The 15,000-nt window shown below is 42.9% G+C and overlaps 2 protein-coding genes across 2 annotated transcripts in view; both read right to left on the reverse strand.

The window, feature by feature from the left end:
* scn5lab (sodium channel, voltage gated, type V-like, alpha b) overlaps window positions 1-14,660 on the reverse strand; it is a 167,931-nt gene extending 153,271 nt beyond the window's left edge. Inside the window, 3 exon segments of the mRNA XM_078291518.1 lie at window positions 5,154-5,272; window positions 11,871-12,014; window positions 14,538-14,660. Coding sequence (XP_078147644.1) covers window positions 5,154-5,272; window positions 11,871-12,014; window positions 14,538-14,660 — 386 coding nt within the window.
* LOC144543489 (uncharacterized) lies at window positions 6,814-10,230 on the reverse strand. Its single transcript, XM_078291366.1, has 3 exons — window positions 9,568-10,230; window positions 8,566-8,706; window positions 6,814-6,819 (listed from the first exon to the last, which is right to left on the reverse strand). Exons 1-3 carry the CDS (start codon window positions 10,228-10,230, stop codon window positions 6,814-6,816), a joined length of 810 nt encoding a protein of 269 aa, XP_078147492.1.
* Window positions 14,661-15,000: the final 340 nt, after the last annotated feature.

Here is a 15,000-nt window from a genome sequence, read left to right on the forward strand (position 1 = left end):
AGTCAGAAAGTCAGACAGTCAGTCAGACAGTCAGTCAGTCAGTCAAAAACTCAGTGGTAAGCGGGTTAATCAGTCAGTCAGTCAGGCAGTCAGAAAGTCAGACCCGAATCAAAACATTCACAAAGTCTGTAAATAAGTCAGTCAGCAAGTCCGCCAGACAATCAGTCAGCTAGTCAGACATTCAGTCAGTCAAAAAGTCAGACCAGAGTCAAAACAATCAAAATGTCTGTCAAGTCAAAGTCAGTCAGCAAGTCTGCCAGTCATTCAAGTCATTCACCCAGTCAGTCAAAAATTCCCAAATCAGTCACTCAGGCAATCAGCCAGCCAATCAGTCAGTCAGTCAAAAAGTCAGTCCTGGGTCAACCAGTAAAAATATTCAAAACTTTCAGTAAGCCAGTCAGTCAGTCAGTCAGTCAGTCAGTCAGTCAGTCAAAAACAGTCAATAAGTCAGTCAATCAGTCTGAGACATTCATGCATGCCCAGGTTTCACCAGAGGGGTCAGAGGTCACCATGCTTGGAGATTACTGCAACAATCTGTCGGTGGATGGAAACGTGTGTGTGTGTGTGTGTGTGTGTCTGACCATATTTGTGCAAATGCATATGTGTGTACGTGTGTGAATGCTTTTATTTGTGTGTGTATGTGAACACCTGTGAATGTGTGTGTGTGTGTGTGAGAGCAGAGACCGCCTTGATGAAGGCTGGGTGATATTTACTGGTCATGTTTATGGCGAGGCAGACAGCTGAAGATGATATCTGGCTTAGAAATACGACCGACTGGATGAGTCTTCTGATTCTCTCACACACACACACACACACACACACACAGGGCAGATGATTTACAACTGATATATACAGTGTCATTCCTTTAAGTGTGGCTGGAAGCTGTCCAGCTGTAGGATCTCCGTCTGTTCCTGCTTCAGTATAGACTCTGCAGGCTCTGTGCTCTCTGACAGTCTGAGGGTGAAGCGTAATGATTTCACGAGGTTAAAGTAGTAAAAAATATGGCAAAGGTATCTACTCATTTCTATAATAGAGACATTTTAAATGTGTTATGATTGTAATGTGTACAGTCGCGGTGATTCATCTTTTTCCTTGTGAAATATTAGACATTTGCTGCCTAAATACTCCAATAAATATAGGAATACACAACGTTTTTAGTAGATTGGTGGATTCTCCGTGCTAAAGTTAAAGCATTTACTTTATTTATATAACAGCCTTTTAAAAACTAAGGTTACAAAGTGCTAAACACAACTAAACACAAAACCACAAAAACCGAATACCAAATTTAAGACAACATAACAGCAAAAATTGCAGCTAGTGTATGCTAAGGTGTTAGCATGGAGCTACTATCACTCAACATAGTGGATGCTAAAGTGTTACCATGGTGCCTACTATGCTAAAATGTTAGCATGGAGCTACTACCACTCAACATAGTGGATGCTAAGGTGTTAGCATGGAGCTACTACCACTCAACATAGTGGATGCTAAGGTGTTAGCATGGAGCTATCACTCAACATAGTGTACGCTAAAGTGTTAGCATGGAGCTACTACCACTCAACATAGTGGATGCTAAGGTGTTAGCATGGAGCCACTATCACTTAACATAGTGTACGCTAAAGTGTTAGCATGGAGCCACTATCACTCAACATAGTGTACGTTAAAGTGTTAGCATGGAGCCACTATCACTCAACATAGTGTACGTTAAAGTGTTAGCATGGAGCTACTATCACTCAACATAGTGTACGTTAAAGTGTTAGCATGGAGCCACTATCACTCAACATAGTGTATGCTAAAGTGTTAGCATGCAGCCACTATCACTCAACATAGTGTACGTTAAAGTGTTAGCATGGAGCTACTATCACTCAACATAGTGTACGTTAAAGTGTTAGCATGGAGCCACTATCACTCAACATAGTGTACGTTAAAGTGTTAGCATGGAGCTACTATCACTCAACATAGTGTACGTTAAAGTGTTAGCATGGAGCCACTATCACTCAACATAGTGTATGCTAAAGTGTTAGCATGTAGCTTAGCATGGATCACTTCAGTTTCTCTGCTCTGATCACTTAACAAGGAAGTCAACAGGCCAATCTACAGACACTTGTGTACTGGTGAATTTCTTTATAACGTAAAAAAACAAAGTGAGAAGAATATTGTTGCTGGTTTCTCTGAAGAGAGAGGAGAAAACAAAAGCCGAGCACAAAACGCCTGGAAGTGGGGAGGCAGTTAGATAACACTGACATCTTCATTTTACATCACTCTTACAGTCAGAACAAAGCAGGCGTATGGACACACACACACACACTCACACACACACACACACACACACAGGGCAGATGATTTACAACTGATATATACAGTGTCATTCCTTTAAGTGTGGCTGGAAGCCGTCCAGCTGTAGGATCTCCGTCTGTTTCTGCTTCAGTATAGACTCTGCAGGCTCTGTGCTCTCTGACAGTCTGAGGGTGAAGCGTAATGATTTCACAAGGTTAAAGTAGTAAAAAATATGGCAAAGGTATCTACTCATTTCTATAATAGAGACATTTTAAATGTGTTATGATTGCAATGTGTACAGTCGCAGTGATTAATCTTTTTCCTTGTGAAATATTAGACATTTGCTGCCTAAATACTCCAATAAATATAGGAGTACACAAAGTTTTTAGTAGATTGGTGGATTCTCCGTACTAAAGTTAAAGCATTTACTTTATTTATATAACAGCCTTTTAAAAACTAAAGTTACAAAGTGCTTCACTATAAAAAACTAAACACAAAACTACATATCACATAGACAAAAACAGAATACCAAATTTAAGACAACATAACAGCAAAAATTGCAGCTAGTGTATGCTAAGGTGTTAGCATGCTGCTATCACTCAACATAGTGGATGCTAAAGTGTTACCATGGTGCCTACTATCACTCAACATAGTGTATGCTAAAGTGTTAGCATGGAGCTGCTATCACTCAACATAGTGGATGTTAAAGTGTTAGCATGGAGCTGCTATCACTCAACATAGTGGATGCTAAAGTGTTAGCATGGAGCCACTATCACTCAACATAGTGGATGCTAAAGTGTTAGCATGGAGCCACTATCACTCAACATAGTGGATGCTAAAGTGTTAGCATGGAGCCACTATCACTCAACATAGTGGATGCTAAAGTGTTAGCATGGAGCCACTATCACTCAACATAGTGGATGCTAAAGTGTTAGCATGGAGCCACTATCACTCAACATAGTGTACGCCAAAGTGTTAGCATGTAGCCTAGCATGGATCACTTCAGTTTCTCTGTTCTGATCACTTAACGGGGAAGCCAACAGGCCAATCTACAGACACTTGTGTACTGGTGAATTTCTTTATAACGTAAAAAAACAAAGTGAGAAGAATATTGTTGCTGGTTTCTCTGAAGAGAGAGGAGAAAACAAAAGCCGAGCACAAAACGCCTGGAAGTGGGGAGGCAGTTAGATAACACTGACATCTTCATTTTACATCACTCTTACAGTCAGAACAAAGCAGGCGTATGGACACACACACACACACTCACACACACACACACACACACACACAGTTGAATATACACCTACACACAAACATGCACAGACATTCCACACCCAACATACACAGACTCTCAATCTCTCTCTGTCACACACACACACATCACTGTATAAGGCAATAGCGTACTATGACACACACACACACACACACACACACACACAGCACCCAGCCCTATCTACCAGCACACACACGTCATTTTCTCTCAGCTTCACATATTCACACCTCATAAAATTCAGCAAAAATAAATCACAGTGTAATTATGTTTGACAATATAACGCAGAAGGACGATCCATCTGTGAACGTGTGGCTGAATACACACTAATGCAAAATTAATTCTGTTAAAGTGCACATTAGTCCGTTTTTTCAAAATCAGCTGTAATATGAAGATTTTTTTTTTTGGTATTTGGGGGATTGTTTTTTGGGGTCTCAATGAAATAATCTACTGGTTCAAAATCAAGCCGTATCCCATAATGCACTGCCACACCACCATTTCAGACATGTCTCAATGCGATATGATGTGGTACGATGCGATACGATGCGATACGATAATACGATACGATTTGCTGCAATACGATACGATGCAATTCAATACAATGCAAAGTCTCGGAGGAAGAGAAACACACTAATTAGGCACAAAAATGATAAAAATCGTCTGTCCTACTGGGCTTTTCCAATAGAGAGCAGCCTGCAACGTGAACCGTTACACTGCTTTTTATATTTATTTTATTTAACCTTTATTTAACCAAGTAAAATAGACCTGACCAAGATAGCAGCATAAAAAGTTAGACAGTACAACACTAAAACACTAAAACAGTGTCAAATTAGAAGCTAACGCACTAAACAAACAGCGTAAAGCACTAAAAACGACAGAGGAACATCAGAGGGCAGAAGTTGGTCACTGCTACTTCAGATAAAATCAGGCTTGACACTTCACAAAAGGAGCGGAGAAAGCAAAGGAAACGGACGACCAATCAGAATCGAGCAAAGCAGCTTCTTCCAGCCACATGCCGACACATCTGACCGCTGTAAACAGCTTCTGTGGAGCTTCGTCTCTGTAATGTGATGTTAGACAAACTGAGGCGGGACACCTGACATAATGGCGCTAGCGGTGACGTCGTCTCCCTGTGACCGGTGTCACTGATTGACAGTCTGTGTAGCCAATGGAAATACAGCACAGGTCAACCAGGAAGCACTGACTGAGACAAAAAGAGGGAAGGTATTTCCTACACCCAAAGCAAGATGTGGGTAAAATGTCTGATTTGGATCTGGCCTCGTGAGACTAGACCGTCACACCCACAACTCCACCAGTGTGTCAGGATGAAGCTGCAGAGGAAAACTGCATCACCACAGAAGAAGAAGTGAAGTGGTGAAGTGGCTTCAGGATGAATAAACAGCAGAGCCTGCGTCTATTTTGTTTCTGTCAGAGACCCGGGCGTCGAGGCCTGCGCTCACACAGAAAGTCCTTCAACCACAGACCAAACACTCCTGCCTGCTGAAGAGCCTTTGAGCAACACACTGACCTCTGACCTCTGACCTCTGACCCCCGGGCAGCGATAGAGAGCCACACTGTTACATCATGTTATATCGGTGTGTGAGGATATGAGTGGACCAGGATCTTGATGGAGATCCTCCTGACGAGGTGGAAGGGGCTGAAGACGTAGAGAGCGGACGTGGCACTGAAACGGAAGATCGCCTTCCCTTTGTTGAGAACTATGAAGGTCTGGAAGAAACACAGAGAGAAAATTAATACATTTATCACTCATAATGCATTTTATTTGTAACAGTTTTTAGAGAGAGAAAATAAAAAAATGTAAAAAAAAAAAAAAAAGAGAAAAAATAAATGCATTTATTGTATATAATATTGTGATCTTTTATTTCTAACAATATTTAGCAAGAGAAAATTAGAAAATAAACTGTAAAAAAAGAACTATAAAGGTTTGGAAGATAGAGAGAAAGGGAAAAAAATTAACTTTTAGTGGGAGAAAATAAAAAAAAACAATTAAGATCTGGAGGAGAGAGAAAAATAATTCAAAAATGAAATAAAAATAAATAAATTAAAAGAAGAATTGGAATGACAAGAAAATAAATAAATAAATAATACATGAACAAATAAATAATAAATAAATATAAATCTATGATTTTATAATTATTTACTGTGTAAAATGTTTTTGTTAAACAAAATTTAAAAGGAGAAAGGGAAGGAAGAACAGAAAGAAAGAACAGAAAGGAAGAAAGGGATGGAGGGAAGAGGACAATGAGAGAGATAGGAAGAGAAGGGGAGAGAGAGAGGAGAGAGAGGGTGGGAAGGATAAAGGTAGAGAGAGAGAGAGCGAGAGAGAGAGAGAGAGAGAGAGAGAGAGAGAGAGAGAGAGAGAGGGAGAGAGAGAGAGAGGGTGGGAAAGATAAAGGTAGAGAGAGAGAGAGAGAGAGGGAGAGAGAGAGAGAGGGTGGGAAAGATAAAGGTAGAGAGAGAGAGAGAGAGAGAGAGAGGGAGAGAGAGAGAGGGTGGGAAGGATAAAGGTAGAGAGAGAGAGAGAGAGAGAGAGGGAGAGAGAGAGAGAGGGTGGGAAGGATAAAGGTAGAGAGAGAGAGAGATAAAACAAGAGAACAAGATCAGATCCATCGTGGTTAAAGAACAAGGCCATAAACATGCAGTGACACCTCCCACACACTGTCTCGCTCTCTCTCTCCCACACACACACACACACACACACACACACACACAGATTTGAATCATCCAGACTCCTGGCCTTTTACAGTCCATCCCTCCCTCCACAGACAGAGAGCTGGTTACCAAGGGATTCCCCACATGGCAACACAGAAATAGACACAATAGATTCTGACTCTGCTCTGTCAGATCCTGTTCTGTTCTGTTCTATTCTTGTCTAATCTAGTCTAATCTGTTCTGTTCAACTCTATTCTATTCAACTTGATTCTGTTCAGGTACGTTCTGTTCTGTTCAGATCAACTCTGTTCTGTTCAGTTCTGTTTGGTTCTGTTCAATTCTGCTCTATTTAGTTCAGCTGTATTCTATTCAACTCTGTTCACTTGAGTTCAGCTCTGCTCTCATCAGCTCTGTTCTGGTTCATGTTATGAGCAGAGAGCTTGGCCTCCAGACAGCCTCAGAGAGGAGGGGACAAACCAAACAGAAATGTTTATTTTGTATTTTTGCTGGCCGGTTGTGATGTTAACCGTCTACTTTTACATATCTGTCAGCTTCTGCTGTCAGCAGACTGTAAACGGATAAATATCTTGAAGTTTTTAATGCTGGAGAACAAAGGGAGCGGGAAAATAATGCAGTTTAGTCAGAAAAGTTCAATAGTGGCACATATAATGAACAAATAATAAATGATGAACAAATATCACATAAATTCAGGTACAAGAAAAAGTTCTTGCTCCCTCTGCACCTGAATTTCTGTGATATTTGTTCCTTTTTTGAAGATGTGCCACTATTGATCTTTTGTGACTTGTGACAGTTTCTTCATTAAACTGCATTATGTTTCATGCAGGGAAGCCCGGCCTTTGTTCTTCATAGTGACTCTGACAGGTTTGGGCTCTTTTCCTCCCACTGTTTTACTCTTTAATGCTACAAGGCATGAAGAGGCTGGGAGCATCAGCTGTGAATCAGCTGTAGGCTGCAAGGTCCTGTCTCTGTCTGTGTGAATCTACTGTCTTCTATTCTATCCTATTCTATTCTATTCTGTGGAGTTCTGTGATGTCCTGTTCACCTCTGCTTGGTTTCATGTTGTGGGATTACAGCTAAATGACATGAAAGAGTGACCATGTGGAGTTAGGCTGGATTTGGTGTGTCTCTTCTATTCTATTCTATTCTATTCTATTCTAGAGTCAGTAGAGTCAGCAGAGTCAACAGAGTCACCAGAGTCAACAGAGTCAGCAGAGTCAGTAGAGTCAACAGTCAGTAGAGTCAGTAGAGTCAGCAGAGTCAGTAGAGTCAACAGAGTCAGTAGAGTCAGTAGAGTCAACAGAGTCAGCAGAGTCAACAGAGTCAGTAGAGTCAGTAGAGTCAGCAGAGTCAGCAGAGTCAGTAGAGTCAGTAGAGTCAGCAGAGTCAGTAGAGTCAACAGAGTCAGTAGAGTCAACAGAGTCAGCAGAGTCAACAGAGTCAGTAGAGTCAACAGAGTCAGCAGAGTCAACAGAGTCAGTAGAGTCAATAGAGTCAGTAGAGTCAGTGGAGTCAGCGGAGTCAGCGGAGTCAGTAGAGTCAGTAGAGTCAGTAGAGTCAGAGTCAGTAGAGTCAGTAGAGTCAGTAGAGTCAGCAGAGTCAGTAGAGTCAGTAGAGTCAACAGTCAGTAGAGTCAGTAGAGTCAGCAGAGACAGTAGAGTCAGCAGAGTCAACAGAGTCAGTAGAGTCAATAGAGTCAGTAGAGTCAGTAGAGTCAGCGGAGTCAGCGGAGTCAACGGAGTCAGTAGAGTCAGTAGAGTCAACAGAGTCAGAGTCAGTAGAGTCAGCAGAGTCAGTAGAGTCAGCAGAGTCAGTAGAGTCAGTAGAGTCAGCAGAGTCAGTAGAGTCAGAGTCAGTAGAGTCAGCAGAGTCAACAGAGTCAGTAGAGTCAGTAGAGTCAGTAGTCAGTAGAGTCAGAGTCAGTAGAGTCAACAGTCAGTAGAGTCAGTAGAGTCAACAGAGTCAACAGTCAGTAGAGTCAACAGTCAGAGTCAGTAGAGTCAGTAGAGTCAGTAGAGTCAACAGAGTCAGAGTCAGTAGAGTCAACAGAGTCAGAGTCAGTAGAGTCAGTAGAGTCAGTAGAGTCAGTAGAGTCAACAGAGTCAGAGTCAGTAGAGTCAGTAGTCAGTAGAGTCAGTAGAGTCAACAGAGTCAACAGAGTCAGTAGAGTCAACAGAGTCAGAGTCAGTAGAGTCAACAGAGTCAACAGAGTCAACAGAGTCAGTAGAGTCAACAGAGTCAGTAGAGTCAACAGAGTCAGAGTCAGTAGAGTCAACAGAGTCAACAGAGTCAACAGAGTCAGTAGAGTCAACAGAGTCAGTAGAGTCAACAGAGTCAACAGAGTCAGTAGAGTCAACAGAGTCAGAGTCAGTAGAGTCGGTAGAGTCAGTAGAGTCAGCAGAGTCAACAGAGTCAGTAGAGTCAGCAGAGTCAGTAGAGTCAGTGGAGTCAACAGAGTCAGTAGAGTCAGCAGAGTCAGCAGAGTCAGTAGAGTCAGCAGAGTCAGTAGAGTCAGTAGAGTCCGTAGAGTCAGCAGAGTCAGCAGAGTCAGCAGAGTCAGTAGAGTCAGCAGAGTCAGTAGAGTCAGTAGAGTCAACAGAGTCAGAGTCAGTAGAGTCAGCAGAGTCAGTAGAGTCAGTAGAGTCAGAGTCAGTAGAGTCAGTGGAGTCAGCAGAGTCAGTAGAGTCAGTAGAGTCAACAGTCAGAGTCAGTAGAGTCAACAGAGTCAGTAGAGTCAACAGAGTCAACAGAGTCAACAGAGTCAGCAGAGTCAACAGAGTCAGAGTCAGTAGAGTCAGTAGAGTCAGTAGAGTCAGCAGAGTCAACAGAGTCAGTAGAGTCAACAGACTCAGAGTCAGTAGAGTCAGTAGAGTCAGTGGAGTCAGCAGAGTCAGTAGAGTCAGTAGAGTCAGTGGAGTCAGCAGAGTCAGTAGAGTCAGCAGAGTCAGTAGAGTCAGTAGAGTCAACAGAGTCAGAGTCAGTAGAGTCAGTAGAGTCAGTAGAGTCAACAGAGTCAGAGTCAGTAGAGTCAGTAGTCAGTAGAGTCAGTAGAGTCAGCAGAGTCAGTAGAGTCAGTAGAGTCAACAGAGTCAGAGTCAGTAGAGTCAGTAGAGTCAGTGGAGTCAGCAGAGTCAGTAGAGTCAACAGTCAGAGTCAGTAGAGTCAACAGAGTCAACAGAGTCAGTAGAGTCAACAGAGTCAGTAGAGTCAACAGAGTCAACAGAGTCAACAGAGTCAGTAGAGTCAACAGAGTCAGAGTCAGTAGAGTCAGTAGAGTCAGTAGAGTCAACAGAGTCAGAGTCAGTAGAGTCAGTAGAGTCAGTAGAGTCAGCAGAGTCAGCAGAGTCAGTAGAGTCAGTGGAGTCAGCGGAGTCAGCAGAGTCAGTAGAGTCAGCAGAGTCAGCAGAGTCAGTAGAGTCAGTAGAGTCAGTAGAGTCAGTGGAGTCAGCGGAGTCAGCGGAGTCAGCGGAGTCAGCGGAGTCAGCGGAGTCAGCAGAGTCAGCAGAGTCAGTAGAGTCAGCGGAGTCAGCGGAGTCAGTGGAGTCAGTGGAGTCAGCAGAGTCAGTAGAGTCAGCAGAGTCAGTAGAGTCAGTGGAGTCAGTGGAGTCAGTGGAGTCAGCAGAGTCAGTAGAGTCAGTAGAGTCAGCAGAGTCAGTAGAGTCAGAGTCAGTAGAGTCAGCAGAGTCAGTAGAGTCAGTAGAGTCAGCAGAGTCAGTAGAGTCAGAGTCAGTAGAGTCAGCAGAGTCAGTAGAGTCAGAGTCAGTGGAGTCAGTGGAGTCAGCAGAGTCAGTAGAGTCAGCAGAGTCAGTAGAGTCAGTAGAGTCAGAGTCAGTAGAGTCAGCAGAGTCAGTAGAGTCAGCAGAGTCAGTAGAGTCAGTAGAGTCAGTAGAGTCAACAGAGTCAGTAGAGTCAGTAGAGTCAACAGAGTCAGAGTCAGTGGAGTCAGTGGAGTCAGTAGAGTCAGTAGAGTCAGTAGAGTCAATCAGCATTTCCATTGCTGAACTACTGAGCGGACTCTGCTGGTTTCTAATTTGACAAAATATTCCAGTTATCATGAATGTAACAGAGGCTGCATGAAAAATGTATTTGAGTTCTGAGATTAAAGTCAAAATTCTGAGAAAATTCTGACTTTTTTTCACAGAATTCTGACTTTAAACTCAGAATTCAAATTTCTCACGTGGCCCAAATCCTCTTCTGTATTTTTCTGTTGATTTTTTATCTCATGGTTCTGTTTGTCTACATCGCCACGACTCATTTTATCTTTCTGCTTTCAATCTGATGTTATTAAATTGGAATTACTTCTGTTTTTCTGACATTATTTTTTGCTGTGAATCATCTTTAATGTGATGGAAAGCTGCTACTCTGTTCCCCACGTGTCTCCCTCACTGTTATCTGTTAGAGTCACGCATGATAACACCGAACTGACCTGGAAAGCCAGAGAGCAGCGAGTGTGTGACGAGGGAAAATTAGAAAAACTGACTTGAGCTTTTATCTCCTGTGCTGATAAAGTAATGTTGGTACTGAAGCAGATAGTTTATTAATATATAATTTTATCTGGTATGAAATCCAAACCCTGCTCATGACATCTGGCCTTCAGAAGCCATGGTGAACTTCAGCAGGACGGTTTAGAGGGAAGCGAGTGTGAGTTTAATGGGACATGAATGTGAACGCAGTGTGAAGATACAGAGAGGGTGTGTGTGTGTGTGTGTGTGTGTGTGTGTGTGTGTGTGTGTGTGTGTTCAGCTAAATCCCCAAACTCTAGTCGCTCTTACAAGCCAACTGGCGCTGAGAACATACACACACACATAAACACACACACTCCCTGGATACAGTGTGTGTGTGTGTGTGTGTGAGAGAGAGAGAGAGAGAGAGAGAGAGAGAGGGGAAGAGGAAGAGACAGAGTGTATGTGCCGGTGTAAATATGTGTGTGTGTGTGTGTGTGTGTGTGTGTGTGTGTGTGTTTCCCCTGTAGACTCTGACTAACACTTCTCTACCTAAACCCCCAAGGAACGAAACACACACCTGAGCTACAGAGAGAGAGAGAGAGAGAGAGAGAGAGAGAGAGAGAGAGAGAGTAAAAATAAAACAGAGGAGAAACAGATTTTAAAGAGGAAGAGAGTTTGAAAAGAGAGACAGAACAGAGGAGAAAGAGAGGTGAAGGGAGGTGGAGAAAAACGAGAGAGAGGCCGCAACATGACACACACACACACACACACACACACTCTCTCTCTCTCTCTCTCTCTCTCTCTCTCTCTCTCTCTCTCTTTCTCTCTCTCTCTCTCTCTCTCTCTCTCTCTCTCTCTTCTACCCTCTGGTCTATAAAGTGATAAGAGGATGTAACCAAAGGCACAAACACACACCAACAAACACCAACCCTCTGGTCCTTAAAGTAAGGGCTGATGTGACACACACACACACACACACACACACACACACACAGACACACACACACACACACACACACACAGTCACCTACCCTCTGGTCTTCAGTAAAGTGGCAAGAGTCGATTTATCTTCCAGGGATCCTCCAACCAGACGAGAGGGGATATTCCCAAAGACCTTCACACACACACACACACACAGACACACACACACACACACACACACACACACACACACACGGCGGGTCACCTACCCTGTGGTCTCTGAAGTAGTATGGGTCGATGTCCTCCAGAGGAACTCCCACCAGATGAGATGGGATGTCTCCGAAGATGCGCGGCAGCTGTTTCCCAGCCTCCAGGTCGAGTCTGGGCCGGGGGAGCTGCACATCGCCCAGGTCCTGCCACACACACACACACACACACACACACACACACACACCGGCCCGTTTACTGTCGTCTTCAAAACATTCAAAACCACTGCTTAAAGGTTTTCTTTTGTGTCTTTCTGTCCATTCAAAGCTGTGTGTGTGGTGTCATGAACCAAAAACACTCTCAATCCATTTCTCCACGTTCATTTTCCAGCATCTCTCTGAGCCTTACCAAGAACAGGCCGTTTCTGTCTCCGTGTCTTTAAGGCTCATTAATATTCACGACCCCTCTGTTCCGATCGGCTAACCGTTTCGAGAGTGAAACGTGAGACGCCGCGGCCCGGCGGCTACAGGTAGGGAAAACTCTCCGGTAATAAACGATGACGACCGCTCGACCGCTTTGAAAAAAACACTTTGTTAGTCTATTATTTCTTACAGAAATGATAATGAGCGAACCTTTGTGACGCCGCAAAGTTACGGAAGTCCAAACGGCTCGTTTAGAGGCTCGCTTTTCTAATATGGATTGTGTGGATTTAGTTTTGATACTTTCACCATGTTTAGATACACATCCAACTCCTTTATCATCACAGAGGAGAGGGGAGTCTATATTAATATTGTTTTTACCGTCTTGTTTTGACTTGTTTTAATTTATTTCATGTTGTCTGGTTTTGATTGACTGTTAAAGCTCTGTGAAAGCTGTTTTAAAAACAGCTACAAAAATGTTATTTTTAAATTTTATTTAATAATTTTAAATTGTTATTTTTTTTTCTTATTGGTACAATAATAATAATAATGACATAATATAATTATTATTTGCAGCATTAGTATTGTATCATTATCAGTGGTATTATCAGCATTAGACTGCAGGGCGTCCACTAAATGATAAATATCCTTTAAATCTTCACACATGTGGATATTGACATGTGAAACTCAAAGCTGAAACACGACAACAACAAACACTGAAAGCATCAGCTGACATTGATTCCTGTCAGCACAGTTGTCCTGACGTGATCCAACACACAACCTTACATAACACAAGTGCGTGTGTGTGTGTGTGTGTGTGTGTGTGTTAAGGCTGTCAGAATGAATATCAGTATATGAAATTCGGTCGAACGTCAAAACATCAAAACAACTTCAAACCCCAAACCGCAACCCAATTTTTTAGAGTTTCTGAACCCGTTCCATTCGTTGCGTCTCTCTCTGTTCGCTGCCATGGTTTGAAGTTAAGGGATGAAACAGAGTTTAAACACTGGGAAAAACCTCCATCTGAACAAGTCATTTGCATCAGAAACAAGTGAAATTATCAAACCTCACTGGCAGATTTTCTCACTTGTTTTAAGAAAATTACGATTTTAGGACTCAATAAGAGACTAAATGACTTGTTAAGATGGATATTTTTGCAGTGAAGAGATTGTTCTGTTGTTATATGAATTCCAAGATATTAGATTGATGTGTTAATTGGTTTAAAGGATACGCATCAGCATCCTACTTTAAATCTGTTACCAATTAAAGGAGCAGCCAGACACTGAACCCTATTTTAAACATTTGTTTTTTAAATCCAGCTGAACTGAACTGAACTGAACTGGACTGGACTGGACTGAACTGAACTGGACTGGACTGAACTGAACTGGACTGAACTGAACTGAACTGGACTGGACTGAACTGAACTGGACTGAACTGAACTGAACTGAACTGCACTGAACTGGACTGGACTGAACTGAACTGAACTGAACTGGACTGAACTGAACTGAACTGAACTGAACTGCACTGAACTGGACTGGACTGAACTGAACTGAACTGAACTGAACTGGACTGGACTGGACTGGACTGAACTGGACTGAACTGGACTGAACTGAACTGAACTGAACTGCACTGAACTGGACTGGACTGAACTGAACTGCACTGAACTGGACTGGACTGAACTGAACTGAACTGAACTGGACTGAACTGAACTGAACTGAACTGAACTGGACTGGACTGAACTGAACTGAACTGAACTGAACTGAACTGAACTGGACTGGATTGAACTGAACTGAACTGAACTGAACTGAACTGAACTGAACTGGACTGGACTGAACTGAACTGGACTGAACTGAACTGAACTGAACTGCACTGAACTGGACTGGACTGAACTGAACTGAAATGAACTGGACTGAACTGAACTGAACTGAACTGAACTGGACTGAACTGGCTTTTCCTGCCTCGGCTCCACTGACTCTCATTCTCCATCAGTCTCATGGCATCTCTCTACTAGACCTGTGGTTCTCAACCTGGGGCTCGGGACCCCCCAGGGGCTCGTGAGATAATGTTGGGGGGGTCACAATATAATTTAAATGATGGGAAAAAAACATATTTCTACTATACAAATTCTTTATCATGTTTATTTTTCTGTTTTTTCTCTATAAGTTTTGTTTTTTTCTCGTGAAATTATCATATTTGGATTCAGCATTAAAATTTTATTTGAATTTCAGTGGAATTTTTAGTTGATTTTTAGGTGAAATTGAGAGCCCTAGTGTGTGGTGTGTGTGTGTGTGTGTGTGTGTGTGTGTGTACCTCCTGGTAGTGTTTGTTGCGGCGGGCCTTCTCCTGGGCGATGCGCTGCTCGATGGCCGCCAGGGAGTCCGGCGTGAAGCGCTGAAAGCTCTCTGGTCCCACTGGAAACACACAGCCAGCCATCTTCTCATCCTGATCCTGCTGCTGACTGGCCCAGTATACCAGCTGGGGGGGGGGGGGGGGGGGGGGGGGGGAGAGGGAGAGAGAGAGAGAGAGAGAGAGAGGGGGGGGGGGGGGAGAGAGAGAGAGAGAGAGGGTTAATACATCAGAGAAAACATCTTATTAACCATTATTGTCTTATTAAACTACTTTGAGGATGGACGGATGAGAGAGAGACAATGGCAGAGAGAGAGAGTGGGAGAGAGAGAGAGAGACAGAAAGAGAGAGAGGGAGAGAGAGGGAGAGAGAGAGAGAGTAAAAATAAAACAGAGGAGAAAGATTTTAAAGAGGAAGAGAGTTTGAA

This window comes from Centroberyx gerrardi, chromosome 22 (assembly GCF_048128805.1).
Source record: "Centroberyx gerrardi isolate f3 chromosome 22, fCenGer3.hap1.cur.20231027, whole genome shotgun sequence".
Taxonomy (NCBI): domain Eukaryota; kingdom Metazoa; phylum Chordata; class Actinopteri; order Beryciformes; family Berycidae; genus Centroberyx; species Centroberyx gerrardi.

Bases quoted from the DNA above. Each gene is read 5' to 3' on its own strand.
- LOC144543489 (XM_078291366.1), bottom strand. From the start codon at position 10,230: ATGGAAATGCTGATTGACTCTACTGACTCTACTGACTCTACTGACTCC. The intron at 8,707-9,567 runs GCTGACTCTACT...TCTGCTGACTCT, and splicing joins CTACTGACTCTGCTGACTCT to GCTGACTCTACTGACTCTGT.